The sequence below is a fragment of the Hippoglossus hippoglossus genome, chromosome 22 (assembly GCF_009819705.1).
Source record: "Hippoglossus hippoglossus isolate fHipHip1 chromosome 22, fHipHip1.pri, whole genome shotgun sequence".
Lineage (NCBI taxonomy): Eukaryota > Metazoa > Chordata > Actinopteri > Pleuronectiformes > Pleuronectidae > Hippoglossus > Hippoglossus hippoglossus.
This window is the reverse complement of record NC_047172.1, coordinates 615,534-639,437: the sequence shown is the minus strand read 5'-3', so window position 1 is coordinate 639,437 and position 23,904 is coordinate 615,534. Positions and strand designations below refer to the sequence as shown.

At 46.6% G+C, this 23,904-nt stretch overlaps 1 protein-coding gene across 1 annotated transcript in view; it reads left to right on the top strand.

Moving 5' to 3' along the window:
• Window positions 1-2,926: 2,926 nt before the first annotated feature.
• Window positions 2,927-23,904, top strand: part of hectd1 (HECT domain containing 1) — a 28,326-nt gene continuing 7,348 nt past the window's right edge. The window contains exons 1-34 of the mRNA XM_034576518.1: window positions 2,927-3,165; window positions 6,116-6,284; window positions 6,478-6,627; window positions 6,703-6,937; window positions 7,946-8,173; window positions 8,588-8,869; window positions 9,006-9,276; window positions 9,620-9,696; window positions 10,080-10,178; window positions 10,414-10,528; window positions 10,715-10,889; window positions 11,537-11,675; window positions 11,969-12,139; window positions 12,749-12,971; window positions 13,055-13,318; window positions 13,665-13,876; window positions 13,951-14,097; window positions 14,187-14,281; window positions 14,518-14,623; window positions 14,954-15,088; window positions 15,667-15,806; window positions 16,182-16,394; window positions 16,499-16,609; window positions 16,810-16,976; window positions 17,166-17,342; window positions 19,820-20,788; window positions 21,236-21,457; window positions 21,907-22,040; window positions 22,130-22,286; window positions 22,544-22,614; window positions 23,059-23,210; window positions 23,287-23,341; window positions 23,433-23,661; window positions 23,746-23,828. Of these exons, the coding sequence (XP_034432409.1) occupies window positions 6,488-6,627; window positions 6,703-6,937; window positions 7,946-8,173; window positions 8,588-8,869; window positions 9,006-9,276; window positions 9,620-9,696; window positions 10,080-10,178; window positions 10,414-10,528; window positions 10,715-10,889; window positions 11,537-11,675; window positions 11,969-12,139; window positions 12,749-12,971; window positions 13,055-13,318; window positions 13,665-13,876; window positions 13,951-14,097; window positions 14,187-14,281; window positions 14,518-14,623; window positions 14,954-15,088; window positions 15,667-15,806; window positions 16,182-16,394; window positions 16,499-16,609; window positions 16,810-16,976; window positions 17,166-17,342; window positions 19,820-20,788; window positions 21,236-21,457; window positions 21,907-22,040; window positions 22,130-22,286; window positions 22,544-22,614; window positions 23,059-23,210; window positions 23,287-23,341; window positions 23,433-23,661; window positions 23,746-23,828 (5,994 nt within the window). The 5' untranslated portion in view covers window positions 2,927-3,165; window positions 6,116-6,284; window positions 6,478-6,487. The remainder of the gene's footprint in view (window positions 3,166-6,115; window positions 6,285-6,477; window positions 6,628-6,702; window positions 6,938-7,945; window positions 8,174-8,587; window positions 8,870-9,005; window positions 9,277-9,619; window positions 9,697-10,079; window positions 10,179-10,413; window positions 10,529-10,714; window positions 10,890-11,536; window positions 11,676-11,968; window positions 12,140-12,748; window positions 12,972-13,054; window positions 13,319-13,664; window positions 13,877-13,950; window positions 14,098-14,186; window positions 14,282-14,517; window positions 14,624-14,953; window positions 15,089-15,666; window positions 15,807-16,181; window positions 16,395-16,498; window positions 16,610-16,809; window positions 16,977-17,165; window positions 17,343-19,819; window positions 20,789-21,235; window positions 21,458-21,906; window positions 22,041-22,129; window positions 22,287-22,543; window positions 22,615-23,058; window positions 23,211-23,286; window positions 23,342-23,432; window positions 23,662-23,745; window positions 23,829-23,904) is intronic.

The following is a 23,904-nucleotide window of genomic DNA, read 5'->3' as shown; positions in this document are numbered from 1 at the left end:
GAATCACAGAGTCTAACTTTAACTAATGAAGATTCACCTGCAATAATAATTCAACCAGGTGAGCTTCAGTCTTCCAGCTGCTGCAGCTACACACACACACACACACACACACCACACACACACACACACACACACACACACACACACACACACACACACACACACACACACACACACACACAACACACACACACACACACACACACACACACACACAGCTGCACTACAGTGTGTGTGTTCAGGAGTGTGTGAGTTCACCTGGTTGTCTGAACAGCCCGTGAATGTGTTAAACTTGATATTTTCTAACGACAGCAAGTGAATAAAATGTTTTTATTCTAATTCACTTCCAGGCTTTCTGTCTTTTACGTGTGTTGTAGTTCAGTGACATCATCCTCTTCATCCTCTTCATCCTCATCAGAGGTTTGGACTTTTATCAGTTTGACAGAGCGAGTCACAGACGCTGTTCTTCCTCTAGACTCAATATTATTAAACAGATTATTTTAGGCCTCCAAGAGTAAATTCATTTCAAACCTGAACCAAAGTGAAACTCAGGAATGAAACATTAGTTTCCACGTTTATAAAAACCATGTGTGGACGTGTTAAGATCTCAGTAACTTTGGTAAAAGTCTAAAATAAAAGATGAACGCAGAGGAGACCGATTATCTTTTGTAGAAAAATTAAAACAGCTTCAAACTCTTTTCTGCTCAAATTATTTAATGAACCCAAAAAAGTTTTGACATTTTTTGAATTGTTTCCAAAAAATAAATTGACTTTTAAATAAATTTTCTGATCTTTGATAAAATATTACATGAATAAACGTGTTTTTACTGATAATGAAAAGTAATTATGTTGTGATGAATCTAACAGAAGAAAAGCGACTGATTTTCTAAGTCTGTTAAAAATGAAAAGAAGCAGAACTGGACTGAAGGATGAAAAATAAGTTCAAATTTAGATTATCGTCTTTTATTGATTCCAGACGAAGACTCATGAGAAGTAAAACAGATGTTCAAAATAAAACTAGATGAAATTGACAAATGAGAAGAAACTGAACATTTGAAAAAAATAACCTGAAAGATAAATAATATTGATGAAACAATGAAAAGTAGGTTTGAAGTTGGAAATGTTCAAAGTATCAGCTGACTTCATTTGTAATTAAGAAAAGGTTGAATTGATTACTTCTTGAAAACTCTAGATTGAAAGTGTCACAGCTATATAATATAATATATAATAATATTATAATCAGTGTATAAGATGTAAAGAGTCCCAGCTGATTATAATATATATATATAAGATGTAAAGAGTCCCAGCTGATTATAATATATATGTATAAGATGTAAAGAGTCCCAGCTGATTATAATATATATGTATAAGATGTAAAGAGTCCCAGCTGATTATAATATATATATATATATAATCAGTGTATAAGATGTAAAGAGTCCCAGCTGATTATAATATATATGTATAAGATGTAAAGAGTCCCAGCTGATTATAATATATATGTATAATCAGTAAAGAGTCCCAGCTGATTATAATATATATGTATAATCAGTAAAGAGTCCCAGCTGATTATAATATATATGTATAATCAGTAAAGAGTCCCAGCTGATTATAATATATATATATAATCAGTGTATAAGATGTAAAGAGTCCCAGCTGATTATAATATATATATATAATCAGTGTATGAGATGTAAAGAGTCCCAGCTGATTATAATATATATGTATAAGATGTAAAGAGTCCCAGCTGATTATAATATATATGTATAAGATGTAAAGAGTCCCAGCTGATTATAATATATATATATAATCAGTGTATAAGATGTAAAGAGTCCCAGCTGATTATAATATATATGTATAAGATGTAAAGAGTCCCAGCTGATTATAATATATATGTATAAGATGTAAAGAGTCCCAGCTGATTATAATATATATGTATAATCAGTGTATAAGATGTAAAGAGTCCCAGCTGATTATAATATATATGTATAATCAGTGTATAAGATGTAAAGAGTCCCAGCTGATTATAATATATATGTATAATCAGTGTATAATCAGTAAAGAGTCCCAGCTGATTCTCAGTTTCTGTGTTTTTATCTCTTGTGAAACTTGATGAGCAGGAACTGCTCCAGCTGCTGCGTTCAAGTGCTGTCGGAAACCTCACACACCAGGAGTGTGACGAACTAAATATCTGGTTCTGGAATTACAGGAGAATCCGAATCATATTCAATATTCAGAAATAAAGAAACCACCACATCTGTTTGTCACAGTAAAGATCTCCACTGCTCCTCACGTGAAGAACTGCTGAATCATCTGCTGGTTTCATCTCGGGATCTGATCAGATCAACGATTGATCCACAATGAGGACATTCACCGGTTTCATCAGCAGATTCAGGATCAGGTCGACGATCACAATGAAACAGACAATAATATCTAATCTAATCAAATATAAATACAGACAGTATGTACATGGTATAATGTAATCTTAAATATTGTTTGTAGAGAAATGTACTCCAGTAAAGTGGTTCAGGATGATATAATGTGTAAAAAGAAATTTATTAAAATAAAGAATAGAAGAGATCTTTATTTATATTTATTTATACATGTGACAGTCTTCAGTTTGGAAAACAAACAAACATACACGGTGTTTTTAAAGCTTCGTGTTCTCATCACATCTTCCACTGGTGAATCAGGTCAAATGTAGGAAGAGCACATTTATATTATTAAAAAACTATTTAGGTTTATATTTTGTATATTTATACATTTTTTTATATTTATATATATTTGTTTTGATTCATACATTTTCTTTACTTTTATATATTTGTTTAGATTTATCTATTTTTTAGATGTATCTATTTTCTGAGGTTTCCACATGAGCAGGACACGGGGACTACTTTTCCTCCTCCAGCGGATTGGACGGAGTGTGTTCTTTCCGAGCTGGGAGGGTGGCCCTGAAGGCAGCAGCGGCTCGGCTCCATTTCCTCGGCTCTTCGGCTCCTCGGCTCCTCGCGGCGGCTCCGACTCTTCTCCCCGCTAACAGCGACATGGACGCGGCTTGAATTCACCACGACCCCGGAGACACACGCAGCGCCTCGTCCTCCAGCTGGACCCAGAAGATCGTCGGTCGTTCCCCCGCAGATCGTCTCTGATCCGACGGTGTGAAACACGGTGATGTGCTCGATCCGCAGGTAAACCCGGAGCCAGGGGCCGGGGTCTCTGGTGGTGTTTGTCCGCGGCGGCGCTGCGGCCTCTCGGCTCTCCCGGAACTCGAGCCCCGCGGCTCTCGGTTGTGTTCCGAGGCCGCAGCGGTACTTCTCCCAGTAAGCGGATGTTACCGACTCATTAAAACACACAGGCCGGGTCCGGGCCGCTGTTCGGGGGGGAAGTGTTCCGCTCTGGAGGATTCACGTTTGTATTAAATGTTTATTTCAGCTCTTTGCTGGTGTAGCTAGCGTGATGCTAACCGGCTAACCTGAGCTAGCTCGTCATTTATTTCTGTGATTGACGACAAACAAACTCCGGAGTTCGTCCGAAGCTGCCGAGCTCCGGGCTTTGTGTCGGGAGATTATCCGGGACTTAACCTTTGCTAGACCGGCCTAACGACATCGCTGTTGTCCGCCAGCTAGCTGCTAATGCCCGGAGGCTGGCAGCGGGTGACGGTACCTCGGCCGTGGAGCCTGCGGACCGGGCTGGACGACCCCTCTGTCCGGTCGCACCACCCGGCTCCCTCGCGTCGTGTCCGGACACACGAGGAGACCCGGGGTCACTCCGCTTCTCCGCCAGGTGAGGCTGGACCGTCTCCGTCGCTGAGAATCAGCCACAAACAAAGGAGGTTTGTCCGGATGAACACGGAGGAAAACAACCACCTGAACCACCACGAGCCCGTCGGTGTTTATCTTCTGTGTTTCCCACCGATCATCGAGCAAACTGCCTCCAGATGTTCCCACATCTGGATCCAAGGCTCCAGGGAGCAGGAGCGGATCAGGTCCATCTGCACCTGGTGAACTTCAGCTTAGTGTCCGTCTGTGAAGGAGTTCCAGAACAAGTTCAGATCTCCTCACATCCGAAGACTCATTTCTTAGATTTGATAATCAATGAAGCTTCAGGATTCTTCAGCTAATAAAACCAACCAGGTCCTCGGGTGAGATGTTTGGACACTGACAGAAGAAGTGAAGGTTTTAATTTGAAGCCTTGTTCTGTGTTCCTCATGGTTTACACTCGTATCATAGAAGATAAAATAACAATATTAGCTGCATCGCTAATAAAAAATTTTAAAGTCAGAAATGACCGGAGGCTCAACCGAGCTGTGACCATGTTAAAGGAGTCGAGGAGGAGGAGTCGAGGAGGAGGAGGTGGGATAGACCATTATTAGCTCATCATTTAAGTGAAAATGCATCTTGGCCACACTTTTAATGAGGGTTTTAAATATTAAACAATTAAATATGAAAATGGGGTTTTTAAAATTGATGCGACTGAATAAATATGTAACCTAAAACAAAACATCATTAGTTTTGTTTCTATACAATGAATCTATAGAGTGGAAATGTGCTGCTGACAAGAAAGAGATGAAACAAGCTTCCCAGAGAGCGAGTGGACGTGTTGATGAGGTTTCTAACACGTGACGTGAAACTGGAAGAACACAAAGATCTCAGGATGAAGAAGAGGAGCCGTACACGTAGAAGACGAAGACGTCCACTTGGAAACACGAGGAGGTTCCAGATCTTCTGGTGATGAGGGCCGACGCAGGTGTGGATGAGCTGTAAACAACAACACTGATCTTTCCACAGCAGAGTTTATACGTCATGTCTGGCCTCCTGCTGCTCTACAGGCTCCGCCTCCTGCTGCTCTACAGGCTCCGCCTCCTGCTGCTCTACAGGCTCCGCCTCCTGCTGCTCTACAGGCTCCGCCCCTCGCCTGGATGTTCCCCACGTGAACGAGTCGGACCTCATGTCTGAAACGGCTTTCCCATGGATGTTAATCGATAATTAAAAAAAGTAAATTCAAGCTCTGAATGCGTCGCTGACACACGCAGCAGTTTGTAAAATATGCAGCATTGAAGAAAGAGCTGAAATGTGAGGAAAGTGATCATCAGATGTTCAGTTGGAATCATCCAAACTTTGTGTCGTGGTTTTAAAGTAACGTCCGAGCTGGTGACGTCTGTCTGACGTCAGTTGTGATTTATTAGAGTTTACCAGGTGTTTCCAACACTGGATGGACTTTCCAAGTCTTGAGTGTCGCTCCTGAGAAGGAATACAAATGAAAGTGTCTTTCTGTTGGCGCTGATCGCTGACCTGGACTCAGGACACCACGAGGGGTTGACGGGGTGAAACCCTGTGACTGGCCGGCCACGCTCAGTCCTGCGGTGGTCGCCCGGCCTGCAGGAGGATGAGGGGAGGCCAGGACACTCTGGCAAAGTTGCAACGATTAATCTGTTGATAAGAGGATCGCCCGTTTATATCCAGGCAGACAGACAGGCCTCAAATTAGGCTCTGATCAAATTAACCCGGACCCAGCAGACTCCCAGCATGCAGCGCTGCAGCGACTGAAAAAGCATCTGTTGCTGATGTTCAGCACTCACACGTTTCAATGGAGATTTAATGTTTAACAGGTCAAAGATTAATTAGCACGTCACTCATCACCCACAGACTGTGAGTGAACCATGTGCCTGTCACTTGTGTTCTCCGTCCTGCTCGTGGGTCTTCTCAGTGAACCGAACGTCTGTGGACTGTGAGTCATTTAATGAAATGGACACTGATCAGTTAATTGGAAAAATATCCTAACAAACTGCAGTTTAATCCGTTTTGTTTGGTGATGATTCTGCTGACAGTCGTCTCAGATTCACTTGCTGCTCTGTCGTGTTTCTCTGTGGCGGTGGTGCCGCTCGGAGCCTCCGCCTGTCAGCCCACACGCAGGGTGGAAAGTGCCCTGTGTAACCGTGACCTCGGCCCAGTGATCAATGAGCAAAAGATATCCAAGAATTATCTGTAGCCCTGGATTAACTTCATAATTTAATTTCAATACTGTGTGAATTAAGTAGAAAAGACGTATTTGCGTTAGTCTTTGGTTTCACTTGTTTTTAATGTCTCCATCTCTTCCTCCCTGTCTGCTCTATTTGCAGGTGAAGAGACTACATGTCCCAGAATCCCCTTGTTAGAGTGAGTGACATCTTCCTGTGTCCGTGTTTCCTCTCTCCCTCCGTCCGGTTGGTTGGATGAGTCCCAAACACAAACAGAACTGTGAGCAGTGATTGGGCGCTGAGCCAGACCGGGTAGCCAACGGGGAGCCAGGTGAGAGTGTGTGTGTATAAACGCATGTAAACAGCTCTGGAATAATGCCCCCCCCCCAACACACAGCCGTGTACAAAGACGATCGATGACAGTATATAAACACGACCAGTGACTGTGGGGTTACACAACCCTAAAATGATTTGTATGTTTCAATCGTTTAACTGGACGCTAACTGTCCGTCTTGTTTCTTTAGGCTAGCCATCATGGCGGACGTTGACCCAGACACCCTGCTGGAGTGGCTGCAGATGGGTCAGGGCGATGAGAGGGACATGCAGCTCATCGCTCTGGAGCAGCTCTGCATGCTGCTGCTCATGTCGGACAATGTCGACCGCTGCTTCGAGACGTGAGTGGGGTTTTTTTTGGGGTTGTTTTTGTATCAGAAGTCGTACTCTGTGCCGACTGTCCATTTCCGTTCCAGCTGTCCTCCTCGGACGTTCCTCCCGGCGCTCTGTAAGATCTTCCTGGATGAGAGCGCGCCAGATAACGTGCTGGAGGTCACGGCCCGAGCCATCACCTACTACCTGGATGTCTCGGCAGAGTGCACCCGGAGAATTGTGGGAGTGGACGGAGCAATCAAGGCGCTGTGTAACCGGCTGGTGGTGGTGGAGCTCAACAACAGGACCAGCAGGGACCTGGCTGAGCAGTGTGTCAAGGTGAGGAAAGAACTCTACAGACATACCTGTGGGCACAGACAGGGGGGGGGGGGGGGGGGGGGGGGCAGTGAAATCTGTTTGTGAGGACATGTCACTGGGTGCTGTTATCAACCTGGACGGGGTCAGAGTGGCAGATAACAGGAGGTTAACTGAGGATGAGACGTGGTATTCAGCACTGATCTCAGATCAGCCTGTTTCTCTGGAGTTCCTGGAGCAGCGCCACACCACAAGCAGGAGATCCACAACCATGTGCCACCAGGCGTTTATTAATACACATCACAGGACAGTTCTCCGCTCAGGCCTGGAGTCCTGACTGATCTGTGGATGGAGGCAGGAAGATGCTGTTCACCCTTCGTTTCATCTGCTTTGTGTTTTCATTTCATTCAACGTCAGACACAGAATCTGTCATCCTCTCTTTAACCGCTTTCAAACATGAACTCCGGAGAATGTCCGCATAACTGGACTTTCTCTGGAGTTTGTAGTTTACAGCACAAACTGGGGTCTCCTCCTAAAACCAAAGGCTCTGGACTCTCATTCTTCTACGTGCATGTCTCCTGTTTTTCATCCTTAGATACTTGTTTCCTTTTTGGTTTGTGTCCATCACGTCTTAAAAACGTCAACAACACGCCCACTGTTAATGCTGCGGATACTCACCTGCTTTTTCTCACATGGGCTCATTCGGACATTATCCAGAGTTTATTTTAGTGGTCTGCCAGGAGAAGCTCCCGAGACATTGGCAGTAACCGACTCGGACATTTGCGTTGTCACATACAGCCGCTGTGCAGAATGTCAGGAGTAAAGTTCAGTGCAGGTGAAAGCAGCTCATCCTGAATTGACTGGTGTTCAGAGACAAACAATCCGACTGCAGCTCAGTTCATCACCATTTATAAAATCAAAACCCACCTGACTTAAGTCTTGAAGAAGTTCCTGTTAATTCATGAAACTCTGAGTTCTCTGTCTTCATGCTGCAGAGTGTGTGCATTCAGATTTTGCTGCGTGTCTCTCCAGGTGCTGGAGTTGATCTGTACCAGGGAGTCTGGGGCCGTGTTCGAGGCCGGCGGCCTGAACTGCGTGCTGAGTTTCATCAGAGACAGCGGCCACCTCGTCCACAAGGACACTCTGCACTCAGCCATGGCCGTGGTGTCCCGACTCTGCAGCAAGATGGAGCCTCAGGACTCGTCTCTGGAGACCTGCGTCGAGTCTCTGTCCAGCCTCCTCAAACATGAAGACCACCAGGTAGCTGGGAGGGTTTTGGTCTTTTTGATGAAGGGAAGGCTGATATTGTAGAAACATTGATGCTTCTCTGCTGCTTCAAGATATTTGTAGTTTTACTGGACAAGTTTGAGATTTTGCTTCGAAAACATGTAGAATGAAAACATCCAGAACCGACATTCAGGTTTTTGTTACTGTGTCTGTTTGCTTCACTCGATTTAAATGAGTTTATCATTTCACTTTTGCCTTCGCTCAACAGACTCTGCAGATGTCAAAGATTTCATGTCATTTGAGTTACTTAAATTTAGTCCTTGAAAAATAGTAGGAATCTCCCTGTATGTTCTTATAATTACCTCCTCGATGTTTTAGCCATGTGAGTCAGACGGTTTTGACTTCAGCTGCTGGTTTCACTCTAACCGACCAATCCCTGTGCTCCAGGTGTCAGATGGTGCCCTGCGCTGTTTCGCCTCTTTGGCCGATAGGTTCACTCGCCGTGGCGTGGATCCCGCCCCTTTAGCCAAACATGGCCTGACAGAAGAGCTGCTGTCCCGCATGGCGGCCGCCGGTGGCACCGCATCAGGCCCCGCCTCATCCTGTAAGCCGGGCCGGACCTCGACAGGTGCCGTCCCCTCAGCGCCCGACTCTAAGATGAGCAACCAGGTGTCGACCATCGTCAGCCTTCTGTCCACACTGTGCAGGGGCTCGCCGCTCGTCACACACGTAGGTCGACACATCTGAAACACCTGCACACTGACCTGGAAGTCATTTACTTATTTACGAGACAGAAGAAAAACCTTATTTGAAAGATACAGGAAGTCAATATCTTCTCGTATATTCTCTTCCCTCCCGGGTTCAGGACCTGTTGCGTTCGGCGCTGCCCGACTCGATGGAGTCTGCTCTGGGGGGAGACGAGCGCTGCGTGCTGGATACCATGCGGCTGGTGGACCTCCTGCTCGTGCTGCTGTTCGAGGGACGAAAGGCGCTGCCCAAGTCCACGGCGGGGTCCACGAGTCGGATCCCTGGCTTGCGACGCCTGGACAGTTCAGGAGAGAGATCGCACCGACAGCTCATTGACTGTATCCGCAGCAAGGACACCGACGCTCTGATCGACGCCATCGACACCGGAGGTAAGAGGAGAGAGACCAGTCAGAAGTTATCAAATCCTCTCTCACAGCCGAGGTTGTGACAGTTATTAATAACGTGTTGTGTTGAAACGTCTCCGTCATGACATTGAGGCGGTGGAAACAAATCCTAAGATGCTTAAGTTCAAGAAAAAGAAAGTTATGAAAGAAATAACTTTCATGTCTGATTTGAGTCGAGCTTGTTCATGAATAATAAATTAAAAACTTTCGTGAGTAATTCCTTTAACTGAACGGCTCCATATTCAAATTGCGCTTCTTTATATCGTCTCAGTTGTAACACGTCAGTGCTGTTTTGTCTTTGAGGACTGATAAGTGACTTCTGTTGCAGCTTTTGAGGTGAACTTCATGGACGATGTTGGACAGACGCTGCTCAACTGGGCTTCAGCTTTCGGCACGCAGGAAATGGTAAAGAAACACGTGAACACACACCGACAGAGACACCAGAACATCAGCTGACACGCTTGCTGCTTCTCTCTGGGAGGAACTGTCTGGCTCTCGTTCAGCCCAACGCCTAATTCTAAACTGAAATGTCTCTATATGCTCATTGGATGGATTTCCATTTATTTTGGTTCATTGTCCCTGGAGGATGAATTCTACTGACGTTTGTGACCCAGTGCCAATCGGACTTCAGATCGTGACAGTGTTCCTCTAAAACCTCATTTCTAAGCTTTTATGTGCTAAATCCTCGCTGTCGCAGCCGCTTAGCTGAACGTCCTGAACGTCCTGAACGTCCTGAGGGACATGACATCATTTAGTCCAACCAACTACGTCTGATTTTGTTGCTGCAGGTGGAGTTTCTATGTGAAAGGGGAGCAGACGTAAACAGAGGTCAGAGGTCATCCTCACTACATTACGCTGCCTGTTTCGGACGCCCACAAGTAGCCAAGGTAACACACACACACACACACACACACACACACACACACACACACACACACACACACACACACACACACACACACACACACACGGATCCAGAGATTGTATACATACTGTAAACGCAGCATCCTGAGTTTGGAGAGGGAGTTTTATTTTTCAGGTCACATGGAAACACCTGGCAACATGCTGCGTTCTCATTGGCTGTGTATATTTAAGCATGAAATTTGGTTTGTGTTTGTGCAGACTCTGCTGCGTCATGGTGCCAACCCGGACCTGCGTGACGAGGACGGAAAGACTCCTCTGGACAAGGCCAGGGAGAGAGGACACAGTGAGGTGGTGGCCATTCTGCAGTCCCCTGGTTAGTAAACCTAGAGTATTACTGTTAACTATCCACAGCGTTCACACACCACTGAACAGGTCTAATGTGAGGTGTGATCAGACATTAACAGCAGCTCTCTTGTTTGTGCATGTTGTCAGACATTATCATTGATGGGTCTTGGTTCCATTCAGCACCAGTTAAGTCCCACTAAACGTGTGTTTTCAGGAGACTGGATGTGTCCAGTGAACAAGGGGGACGACAAGAAGAAGAAAGACGTGAACAAGGAGGAGGAGGAGGGCAGCGAGCCCAAAGGAGACCCAGAGATGGCTCCAATCTACCTGAAGAGACTCCTGCCTGTTTTTGCACAAACCTTTCAGCAAACCATGCTGCCTTCTATTAGGTGAACTATTCCTTTTTGAATCGTTCTCGACTGCACACGAGATTCGTCTGGCTCCGTTTCAACCTGGTTCATTTGACTGGGAGCAGATGGACCTGCTCCGTCTAATCTTAATTCAATTAGAGCAGATGAACTGAAGGCGTTGAGTCTTGGATGGATGATTGAAGGAAAAGAGGAACAGAGCAAAAGAAACGGTCGACAATGATAGAAAAGACGGAGACATCATGTGTTAGAGCTGCGCTACACATCTGTCTGTCTGATCCAGCTTGAAGTAAACTTGGCAGGTTGATTGGCGGCAGCGTCGGGACTTATGTTATTGATTTTATTGATATTTTTTGTATCTGACAAAGGTCAAAGGTCAAGCCCACAGCCAGGGGTCAACATTTTAGCATAATGCTAATGCAGGGGAAGTACATTGGTAGGGCCCTTAACTCAGTTTCAGATTAGTAACTATTTACACATGTTCTTCTGCAGCTCTGATTATTAACAGCTTCACCACACAAAATAAATATGTCAGGTCTGACTCACTGAGACATCATCACTGATCTCCTTCTTCTTAAAAGTTCAAACTCTTCATACCGGTATAGAAAGTTTTAGGAGGATGGAGCATCTCTGAATGTATTTCTTGTTTAATGTCTGTCTGTTTTTAGGAAAGCCAGCCTGGCTCTGATCAGGAAGATGGTTCACTACAGCAGTGAAGTGCTGCTGAAGGAGGTGTGTGACAGTGAGACGGGACACAACCTGCCCACAGTGCTGGTGGAGATCACAGCTACCGTCCTCGACCAGGAGGTAACGACCACAATGATGACAACTAAAAGAACACTGTGTGAAAGCTGAGCAGCTGAGCTGAAAATGTATGACGTGATGATGTCACCAGGTGCTTGCGTGATGTCACCTCTCTAGAAGCTTCCTACAGACGGTTGTTGTCGATTCATCAGCGAAAACTAAATATCTCAAAGAGAATGAAAACATAAGAAGAGCGGGAATGAGCTGAATGTTTCAATGGTTGAAATCAATGATGGTGACACACTAATGACACTGTGTGTGTGTGTGTTGTGTGTGTTTGTGTGTGTGTTTGTCAGGATGACGACGACGGCCACCTCCTGGCTCTGCAGATTATACGAGACCTGGTGGACAAAGGTGGAGACGTTTTCCTCGATCAACTGGCTCGACTCGGAGTCATCAACAAGGTGTCCACTCTGGCAGGACCGGCATCTGATGACGAGAATGAGGACGAAGCAAAGCCGGAGAAGGTAGGGGGGGGGGAGAGTGTGTGTTTGTGTGTGTTGCTTTGAACGATGACAAGAGGCTTCAGATTCTTCTTTCCTTTGAGCGTATTCAGTGTTTGAATCGATCATTATCATTGGTTGCAGTAGCCACATCATTTAGGTGCACCCAAAAATGTCCATGTTGGAATGCAACAATACACATATTAACCCTTTCTTGGCAGTTCCTATATACATTGGTAATTTCTTTATTGGATTCATGTCCGATTCACATGGTTTCGATATAATATTGATTCAATTCAGGATAATTGATTTGTGCAATACCAATTTTGCTTGGATATGTGCAAGGAATCCTCTAAACTTATACATTATTAATGGATCCAACCATCCCGATGTTCCCCACGTTTTCGTTAAGAAGAGTCGAGGATGGTTTTGAAGATCCCATTGAGATAAGATATCTCTTCAGGGAGACCTGGTAAAGATGGGCAGCAGTGATTTCTCAAATTCACAGCTGCAGAGAATATGATTGAGCTTGGAAACAGTGTCTTTGCAGTTGTTGTGGTGGAGGAGGAATAAAAACATGTTAAGAATGTTATGAGCAGAGGAGAACATGAAGGGTGGTTGTTTGTCCTGCAGGAGGAGGAGGTGCAGGAGGATGCGAGGGAGGTCCAGCAGGGGAAGCCGTATCACTGGAGGGACTGGTCCATCATCAGGGGGAGGGACTGTCTCTACATTTGGTCGGACGCTGCCGCCCTCGAGCTCTCCAACGGCTCCAACGGCTGGTTCAGGTTCATCCTGGACGGGAAGCTGGCCACCATGTACTCCAGCGGGAGCCCAGAGGGGGGCTCCGACAGCTCTGGTACAAACAACACACTGGTAACACACTCGTTGATATCTGGTCGTCTTTGTAGCCACGACTGATGTCGTTTCATCGCCCCTCAGAGTCTCGCAGCGAGTTCCTGGAGAAGCTGCAGCGGGCGAGGAGTCAGGTGAAGCCAGTGACGGCCAGTCAGCCAATCCTGTCCAGTGTGGGCCCCACTAAGCTGACTGTGGGGAACTGGTCCCTGACCTGCCTGAAAGAAGGAGAGATCGCCATCCACAACTCAGACGGACAGCAGGCCACCATCCTGAAGGAGGACCTGCCGGGCTTCGTCTTTGAATCCAACAGGGGAACCAAACACTCGTTCACTGCAGAGACGTCTCTAGGTGAGTCCCAGCGTGATCGGACCAGACTCACAGGAGCTTCACACTGATCTGAGGATATTCACCATCTAAAATAACAACTTTACTATTGTAGAATTATGACTTTATTCCCATAATATTATAACCTTATTCTTGAAATCTCAGATTTTATTTCCCCCTTTTAAGTTGCACTTGCAGTCTGACGTAGATAAGAAGTGAATGTTCTGTTTGGTAAGAACACAAACTGCTGAACGGAACCCACAGAGACTGACGGCTTTCATCAGCTGCAGGAGCAATGGGACTGTTTAGCTCCAAGGTGATGATGTACTTTCTGGTGTGTGTGTCTGTGTGTGTGTGTGTGTGTGTGTAGGCTCTGAGTTTGTCACTGGCTGGACGGGGAAGCGAGGCAGGAAGCTGAAGTCGAAGCTGGAGAAGACGAAGCAGAAGGTGAAGAGCATGGCGAGGGAGCTGTACGACGACCACTTCAAAGCTGTGGAGAGCATGCCCCGAGGAGTGGTGGTCACCCTGAGGAACATCTCCACACAGCTGGAGTCAGCCTGGGAGCTGCACACCAACAGACAGGTACTGACACACACATACACAGGTACTGACACACACAGGCGAGTACAGACAGTAAATGGGTTTTGTGTTCACAGTGTATTGAAGGGGAGAACACGTGGAGGGACCTGATGAAAACGGCTCTGGAAAACTTGATCGTGGTTCTGAAGGATGAAAACACGATTTCTCCGTATGAGATGTGTAGCAGTGGCCTGGTCCAGGCTCTGTTCACTGTCCTCAACAACGTGAGTGGTCTCTTGAAAACCAGTGCGTCCCGTCGGGATGACGTGGGAGCGTCTGTACAGGTGTTCACATGTTGTTTGTTTTCCTGCAGAGTGTGGAACTGGACCTCAAACATGATTGTAAGCCTTTAATGGAGAGGATCAATGTCTTTAAGGCGGCTTTCAGCGAGAACGAAGACGATGAAAGGTAAACAACCAGTCAGCTGATCACGAGTTGAAGAACTTACACCTTTGGATTTTACTTGATGGTCTGAAGAGTTAAACATGAATAATAATGTTGGGTTGTATTTGAACCCGCTCACCCGGCACTAAGACTTTTTGGTGGTTATGAAGTTTGTTGTAATTTGGCGTTAAGGTCAAGTTAAATCTGTCTGAGCCGTGAACTGACAAGAGGAAGAGTTTGACCTGTTTCTGTGTTTGCAGCCGACCCGCTGTTGCCTTAATCCGTAAACTAATAGCTGTCCTGGAGTCGATTGAACGTCTACCTCTGCACCTGTACGACACTCCAGGATCCACATACAACCTGCAGGTGAGTCGCAGTGTGTCCTGGGCCTCAGGTAGAGGGGAAATGGTGTTATCACTATTATTGTGGTCTGCACACCCTGTTTATCCAGAAACATGAATTCAGCCCGTTGTTATAAATATCAGCTCCAAGTGTGAGTGAGGAGAAAAGAGCAGAATCTGTGTTGCCTGTGACTCTGACTCGGTTTCCAACCTGCTGGAAATCGAGTCAGAGTCTGAGATGTGTCTGCGAGCCTCTCGGATCGCGTCTTTGAAGAGTTCAAACAAAGTGACTGGTGACTTCGTGTTTCTGCTCTTCGTGTTTCTGCATTAACTCCGGTGTGTCTTTGTTCCTCAGATCTTGACGAGGAGGCTGCGTTTCCGTCTGGAGCGAGCGCCTGGAGAGACGGCTCTGATTGACCGGACGGGACGAATGTTGAAGATGGAACCACTGGCCACTGTGGAGTCGCTGGAGCAGTACCTGCTGAAGATGGTGAGGACACACAACACCAACAGCAGACAGGATTTCTCTTCCATTAAAACTGTATCTCTGCTGATGTGTCTGTTGTGGGCAGAGAGCAGCACTGACTTTCATCACATTTCAATCCTCACATCAACGTATCGTCAGGTCACTCTGCTGGTTTTAGTATCATCTTTTATTTCAGGAAAGAAAAACATCTGTTGCAAGTGGCACAAACGATAAAACATGTTTATTTTTAATCTTTAATTGTATGTTTCCTTTTTAAATTCATCAGACATTGAACTTTTTACAACAAACAATACAACTACAGTACGTTACAATATAAATCAGTATCGGTACCATATCACACAGCCAAACTTTATTCAACAGTAGTTAAACACTATAAAAGTTGGCGTGAAGCTAAGTCAGCAAATCAAATCTGTGAAAATAAAACGTGACTCTCAAAGAAAACGTGTCAGTTTCTGATCAGTCATCAAATTTCCTATTTTCCCATCTCCCACCTGACGCTGAGCACCTCATGGGAAACAATCGTTCTAAACTCGTGGAGAATCCAGCATGCTGTTAATTTCCTGCTCCTCTTCGTCCTCTAGGTGGCGAAGCAGTGGTACGACTTCGAGCGCTCGTCCTTCGTCTTCGTGAGGAAGCTGAGGGAAGGTCAGACCTTCACCTTCAGACACCAACACGACTTTGACGAGAACGGCATCATCTACTGGGTTGGAACCAACGCCAAGTAGGTTCAAGCCTTTATTTGTAATAAGCCTTCTTTAGAACCAGTTTTACATATTTTCTACATTACATTAGATTTATGTCAAACAATGGAGGCCGTGTCCGATTTGATCCTGCATGTGCGTTTGTTTGCTTCTTTGTGTTTCCAGACAAAGAAGTTAAACCTACTACTTTACTCATAGACCCAATGAATACAGACTTTAACTGATTATTCACATAATTCTGTTGTGGTTGAAGTTATTTGATATTATTTTAGTTTTACAGGGTGAAAGGTTTTTAATCTAGAGTTTATTGTCTCGGGCACGAGGACTTAGAGAGAATCATCACAACTGGACTCGACTCTTTCTCTTCGATTTGTATTCACTCATTTGTTTTGCAGGACGGCGTATGAGTGGGTAAACCCCGCCGCCTACGGCCTTGTGGTGGTTACATCTTCAGAGGGGCGTAACCTTCCCTATGGGCGGTTGGAGGATATCCTGAGTCGGGATAGCTCCGCCCTCAACTGCCACACCAATGATGACAAGAATGCCTGGTTCACCGTCGACCTCGGCCTCTGGGTCATTCCCTCGGCTTACACCCTGAGACACGCCAGGTAAATAAACGTTCAGCCTCAGACACTCCAGGTAAAAAAAACGATATTAGGTAAAGGTGCGACAAACAGCCTGTTCTGATTGGCTGTACTTTCCCCCCCCTCAGGGGTTATGGCCGCTCCGCGTTGAGGAACTGGGTGTTTCAGGTGTCGAAGGACGGTCAGAACTGGACAACGCTCTACACTCATGTAGATGACTGCAGCCTCAACGAACCCGGGTACGACTCCTTGTTTCACTGAATTCATCCCATGTTCATTTTATTGTTGCACAGTTGTGACGAAACACCAGGAGGCGACGTGGACCAGTTCTTACTCAGGAGCTCATATTTACAGAAACTGAGCTCTGACTTGAAGTCAATCCACAACCCAGAGGGTCTGTGGATTGGTGATGTGTTAAAGTAAAACTGTGTTTCTACAGGTCGACGGCCACGTGGCCTCTGGACCCGTCCAAAGAGGAGAAGCAGGGCTGGAGACACATTCGGATCAAACAGATGGGCAAGAACGCCAGCGGTCAGACTCACTACCTGTCCCTGTCTGGCCTGGAGCTGTACGGCACGGTCACCGCCGTCTGCGAGGACCAGCTCGGTAAGGACAACCCTATCGTCACTTTCACGTTGAGTATGGGTGAGGTGATCATTTTTCTTGCTCTAAATACCCACTAGAACCACATGTGTTATTAAACCAGGGAAAGTAATCAACAAATGCAGGTTTTCAGCGTCCAGCTGTTTGAAGAAGTCACTGAGCGGTTTTTCTTTCTCTCTCTCTGTGTCTCAGGTAAAGCTGTGAAGGAAGCGGAGGCAAACCTGCGTCGCCAGCGGCGACTCTTCCGCTCCCAGGTCATGAAGTACATTGTTCCTGGGGCGCGGGTCGTCCGTGGAATTGACTGGAAGTGGCGAGACCAGGACGGAAACCCAGCTGGAGAGGGCACTGTCACTGGAGAGGCTCACAACGGTAAGAAAGTTCTCCTTAGAAGAAGAAATGTGTTGGTTGATGTTTCAGCTCCAGGCGACGAGGACTCGCGAAGCAGCAGGTTGAACTTGTATTTGAAAGTGTGATTATGTCCCATGGTTTTGTCGTCTTAAAGTTTCCATGCTTCGGTTCACAGGCAGATATTTATTCCAGAACATTTTGAATCTGTAAACCTGTCTTTGTATTTTCATAAAGTTCAGAATTCTGTGTCTAAGAACCTTAGCTTTTCAAATGTAGAGTAAACTCTGAGTCACTGCGTCAAAGACTGAGGAGAATGAGCCCAGATCCAGGACCAGTCTCGATGGGAGGTACAGGGGGTCGAAGTGAATCACATGAAGCAGCACCAAAGATTCTGCAAGATTTATCCATATGCACACAAATTAAAAACCATGTTTATAAACTGATTTGAAATTCCCAGTGTTTTTCTCGTCCTGACTTTGACGACCTGCCAAACATCCGCTCACTGTCACTAAAGTAGTTGTTCGTGTTAAACGAGGATATAAAGAAGAAGGAGTCAGATCCTCTCCACAGCCAGTGATTGGTGACGAGTCGAGGAGCCGACAGCTTGTGATGCTCATCAAAACACTAAGATCCAACCGACGCTTCTTCTTCACATTCACTTACATACTCAAGGTCACGTGCACACACAGGGTTTTACTTTGAAACGACCTCCGTTCACTCGAGTGTTTCTGCTCAGAAACCGGATCAGACTTTCATGTACGCTGGTCGTGGTGTAAACAGGAAGTAGATTGCAGTGTTTCCACATTAATCATGTGGACTGTGACGCCTCGCCAGACTGTACTTTCCTTTTTCCACTTCTCGTAACAACATGAGAACATAAGAGATGTGTTGGTGTTTCTACTCACGCGAGAACTTGTCTTTCACCGATGAGTCTGAGTAGCTGTTACTCAGAATCTGTTGCACGTGAGAGCCACGTTCCTGCGTTCACGTCTTCTATCGCTGTGGATTGGATGAATTCTGTGGGAGACGCTGGGTTGTCTCCTCTGCAGTTGGTTGCTTAGTTACAGAAAATCCTTTGAACGGCGATGGTAAAAAGTCAGAGCATGATTGGAGGTGAGATGTTTGTAGCTACTGATCCTGCCGATCAGCTGTGGAGGCGTAACTGTTGTTACCATGTCAACCAGTAACACTGAATATTATGACACTGTCTCAACACACGGATCCCAACAGGTCACATGGACAGTCGTCGTTATCGATCAGGTCTGATCGATAATCCTCCATCTTTACCTCCTCCTGTTCCTACTCCTCTGCATATCCTCCTCCGCCTCGTCTCCCACTTTCCTCCTCCACTCCTCTATCGCCTCCTCTTATTCACCTTCATCTTAAGCTCCTCTTTATCTTAGTTTCCTTGTTTTCTCCTCGTCATCTCCTCCTCCTCCTCCTCTTTATCTTAGTCTCCTCTTCATCTTCTCCTCCTCCCTCTCTTTTTCTCCTCCTCCTCTCAGTGTTTGTGTTTAGATCTGATGTCACTGAGTGGGACAGCAGCTCAGTTGATTTATAATTTTTATGAATCATAATCCAGGATGATCGTTGTTGATTCTCACTTTTGATTTATTTGTGTTGTTGCTTTGACCGTTTTGTGTTTTGCAGGAATAGTTTCTACTTTTGTCATTTTCTGTGCCTGTTCATATTTTCCTCATCGCTCCACCTGGACAGAAATCTCCACAGGTGGAATTTTAAAGTGTTGAAGTTGTTGCTCTTTAAAGTCCCAGTGAAACTTCATTTTCATTTTCAGAGTGACAAAACTCTTTTTCAGATATCTAACCTATATATGCATTTATATGTATTAGATGTATAATGATTTTCAAATATATACATACACCTACAATATAATTTATATATAATAAATGAATAAAGATTAAAACCCAAAGTATCAGTTGACATGTTGAAGCCATGGACAGTAGAATTATTGTTATTCATTATAATTTCAGTTGGCGTAGCTCTCCCCCTCTTCATTCACCTTCGTCCAGTTGCACGCGTCCTCTGGCCACGTTTTAAGACTTTCATACTAATATATAGATAATCGGGAAGTTGACAGAAGCAGGAACATCCAAGCTTTATAAACACATGAAGACAGAAGTGATGAAATCTGAAAATGAAAATGTCCGACCACCAGTTGATGATTCCATAAACTATATAAAAACGCTGCTGTTGCTGCTGAAACAGAAAATCTCACCTGAGATTAAAATTCACTGTATTTGAACCACATTTGGACGAATTAACAAATGAGGCGTTGCTTTACTTTAAATGGACGATTCATGTTCGTGCTGTGATCTGGTCCAGTGTGGAGCTGCTCTGACTGTAAGCTGCTTCTCTGCTCTGAGTCTTCCTCCCTCTACCACTCTGTCTCTCTCTCTCTCTCTCTGTCCGTCTATCTCTCTCTGCCGGGTCTCTGACATCCATCCGTCCGTCTCCCTCCTATCTCTCTGTCCATCCAGGCTGGATTGATGTAACCTGGGATGCTGGCGGCTCTAACTCTTACCGTATGGGCGCTGAAGGGAAGTTTGACCTCAAGCTTGCTCCAGGGTACGACCCTGAGTCGGCTGCCACAGCGCCGTCACCCAAACCTGTCTCATCCACTGTTTCAGGCCCCGCCTCCTCCACGGTGGGACCCTCCGTGACGCCAGCAGCCATCGGCGGCACGACTACCACCACCTCCTCCTCATCGTCTTCCTCGCACCAGCAGTTGTGGAGCAGCCTGGTGAAAAATAACTGTCCCGATAAGGGCGGGGCCACATCACTCGGCGGGGCCAGCTCGTCCAGCAGGAAGGGCAGCAGCAGTTCCGTCTGCAGCGTCGCCTCCTCCTCTGACATCAGCCTGAGTTCTTCGGCCGGGCTGCCGGGTTTGGGGGGTCTGCGGCTAGAGAGGAGGGCTGAAGGGCTGCTGCTCGACCAGGGCTCCGGAGCGGGAGGATTAACGGGTTCCGACGGACAGGAGCCGATTGTCGTACTGTCGTCTGCGGTGGAGGGCGGATCCGGCTCGGCGTCCAGTTCTGGCACGCTCACTGCCGACACGCCCGCCCCTGGAGACGAAGCCAGAAATAAGGACTCCTCCATGGCAACCATCGACCCAGCAGCAGCCATCTCCATGGGGCTGGTGAGCGTGAGCTCCCCTGACGTCAGCTCAGTGTCGGAGTCTTCGAGCAAGGACACGCCTTCCCAGAGGCCTCTGTGCTCGGCAGCTAACGCCCGGCTGTCGGTCAGCTCACTGCTGGCCGCCGGCGCTCCCATGAGCTCCAGCGCCAGCGTTCCCAACCTGTCGTCCCGTGAGGCCAGCTTGATGGAGTCCTTTGTCCGCCGTGCACCCAACATGTCGCGCACTAACGCCACCAACAACATGAACCTGAGCCGCAGCAGCAGCGACAACAACACCAACACGCTGGGCAGGAACGTCATGAGTACAGCCAGTGAGTACTCCAGCATTACTGCACTGATACCACATGGAAACTACAGTATTACTACATGAAGCTGCTGAATAAAACCCTCAATGTTGTTTCTGACAGAATTACCAACATTTACAAAAACTCTCAGCCTCTGAAGCAGATAGACTTATATCTTTTATAACGTTTCTCTTACAGTCATTTTTTTAAAGGGTTTCACCTGAGCCCAGTCAAACATAGTAATCATCACTTCATCCAGCTGCTAAAATACCTTATTATGGTTTTGGAACAGCTCTGAAGAAGCTGATCTCTGCATTCAGCTTCTCTCAGACAAAAGGAATCAGACCTGAGACCAGATCCAGTGTGGGTCTCCTGTCTGTGTCCTGCAGCCAATCAGCAGCTGACTGGATCTGAACGAGCTTCCCCTGCTTCCTCTGGTTTCTGACCGACTAACTGCCCTTTGTTTGTTTGCAGCTTCTCCTCTCATGGGTGCTCAGAGCTTTCCTAACCTCACCACCACTGGCACCACCTCCACTGTTACCATGTCAACCTCCATAGTAACCAGCAGCAATAACGTAGCCACGGCCACCACTGGTTTGTCGGTGGGCCAGTTGCTAAGCAACACCCTAACGACCAGCCTGACGTCCACGTCCAGCGAGAGCGACACGGGCCAGGAGGCTGAGTTCTCTCTCTATGGTTGGTGAACACACAGACACACACAGACACACACAGACACACACACACACACGTTCTCCAACACCTAACCTTAATCATCACAACTAAAGGCCTAACCTAAACCTGCCCCCCCCCCCCCCTGCTTCAGCTGACCTAACTCAGAGAGCAGTCTAACAAACTAAATATATCCATGTCTACAACTGAGTTTTGGTTTGAGCGTCAAAATAATGTTCATCAGTTCCAGATCAGCTTAAACAAACTCAACTTTTCTGTAAAATATGTAGATTCCAAAGTCATTCTGCTCAGTTCAGATCTCTACAGCTTCTGGTTGTTGATGTTTAAAGTTGTGAAATTATATGAAATAAGAAAACCTGCAGACATTCATTTTCTTTATGATGTTATATTTGGAAAAGGTGAGGGTCAAACCTGAATGATTTCATCCACATTAGCTCTCATCCAATGTCCTGCAGACTTCCTGGACAGCTGTCGTGCCAACACGTTATTGGCTGAGCTGGATGACGAGGAGGACCTCCCCGAGCCCGACGACGACGATGACGAGAATGAAGACGACAATCAGGAGGACCAGGAGTACGAGGAGGTCCTGGTACAGAAACGTCTTGTATTATGGGTTTTACATTAACGGTAACTGGAAGTAAGGATTAGTTGGATGAGTGTGTCACTGCCATCCTGCAGGAGGAGGAGGAGTACGAGACCAAAGGAGGTCGCAGGAGGACGTGGGACGACGACTTCGTCCTTAAGAGACAGTTCTCTGCTCTGGTTCCCGCCTTCGACCCCCGACCAGGAAGAACAAACGTCCAGCAGACCACCGACCTGGAGATCCCCCAACCCGGTAACACACACACACACACACACACACACACACACACACACACACACACACACACACACACACACACCTGTCCTAGTTTTATGATTTTGTATTGTAAAATGAGATTAAATCTATGTTGATTTAAATAAAAACATTTTTTTAACTTCTATCTCTAATAGAAACCGTCATTGACTCACAAAGCAAAACTTTTCAGGTTCCTACTTTAGCTGATTTTTGAGTTTGACTGTTCTGAACTCATCTCGTGCTTTCTGCTTCAGGAACTCCTCGTTCGGAGGTTCAGGAGGAGGTGGAGTGCGCTCCCTCTCCTCACCTCGCCCTCACCCTCAAGGTAAGGCAGTCAACACACAGGGACTCACTTCAGACCCTGAAGCTTGTAAAAGGAAACGTATCAACTGTCGAACTATCTGAGATTCACTCGAGCTGTCACTAGTGGCTCATGATGTCACAGATACCAAGCTGTGATTGGTTGCCGACCATCGTGTTGTCATGACAAGACTTCCTGACTGCTATCACCCTGACACGATGACGATCTCCTGAGACATAAACACAGCGAAGTCCAAAGCCGTTGGTCGCATCCCCCTCTTGTCACGGGGGAACGTTGCCTATGAGGCGTTGAGGGCTTTAATTCACAGGGAGCATTTTCCATATGTTCATCTCTAGTTTTGTAACGTTGACCTGAACTCATCACTGACAGGAAATAAAAACATAATGACAGAATCCCAGAGAGTCTGTCATTATGTACTGGTCTCATGAAGCCCGTGTGTTGATTCAGGTGGCCGGGCTGGGTACGACCAGGGAGGTGGAGCTTCCTCTGTCCAACTACAAGTCGACCATCTTCTACTACGTCCAGCGACTGCTGCAGCTCTCCTGCAACGGATCCGTGAAGACGGACAAACTGCGACGCATCTGGGAGCCGACGTACACGTAAGAGGCGGCGACGCAGATCTGAACGTGAGATTCACCTTCTCAGATGTTTGAGGTTTTACTGTCTGTCCTGCAGGATAATGTACCGAGAGCTGAAGGACGCCGATAAAGAGAAGGAGAGCGGAAAGATGGTGACTCGCACGTTACAACACGCACTGATTGTCTTTATATACAGTCATGTTTCATCACACACCTGACCTCTGACCTGTTCCCCTCCTCCAGGACTTCTGTGAGCACAGTATCAGTGTCGGGGGTCGTTCTGGCGGTTTGAGCCCGAGTACAGTATCAGCCAATCAGAGCAGTGAGATCCTGGGCGTGGCCAGGGAGGCGGCCCAGGCGAAGGCAGGCTGCAGCCAGAACGCCTGCGGCGTGGAGGACGTCCTGCAGCTGCTGCGTATCCTCTACATCATTGGAGGAGACGTCACCTCCAACCCTCGCTCGCTGCAGGAGGGTAGGAACACACATGATCTTTGTTTGAAGCACACGTCCTGATGTTGTGGCAGTTTGTGATTTATTGTTTTTATTTTGTGTTCAGATATCGACGAGCTGCAGTTCAACGCGTCTCCAGAGGAGTTCACCAGTAAGAAGATCACAACCAAGATCCTGCAGCAAATCGAGGTCAGTCAGCACATGATGCTGCAGGAGTTCATCTGTGGTGACGGTGGTTTGATGCCCGTTGTTCCAGGTCTTTGAA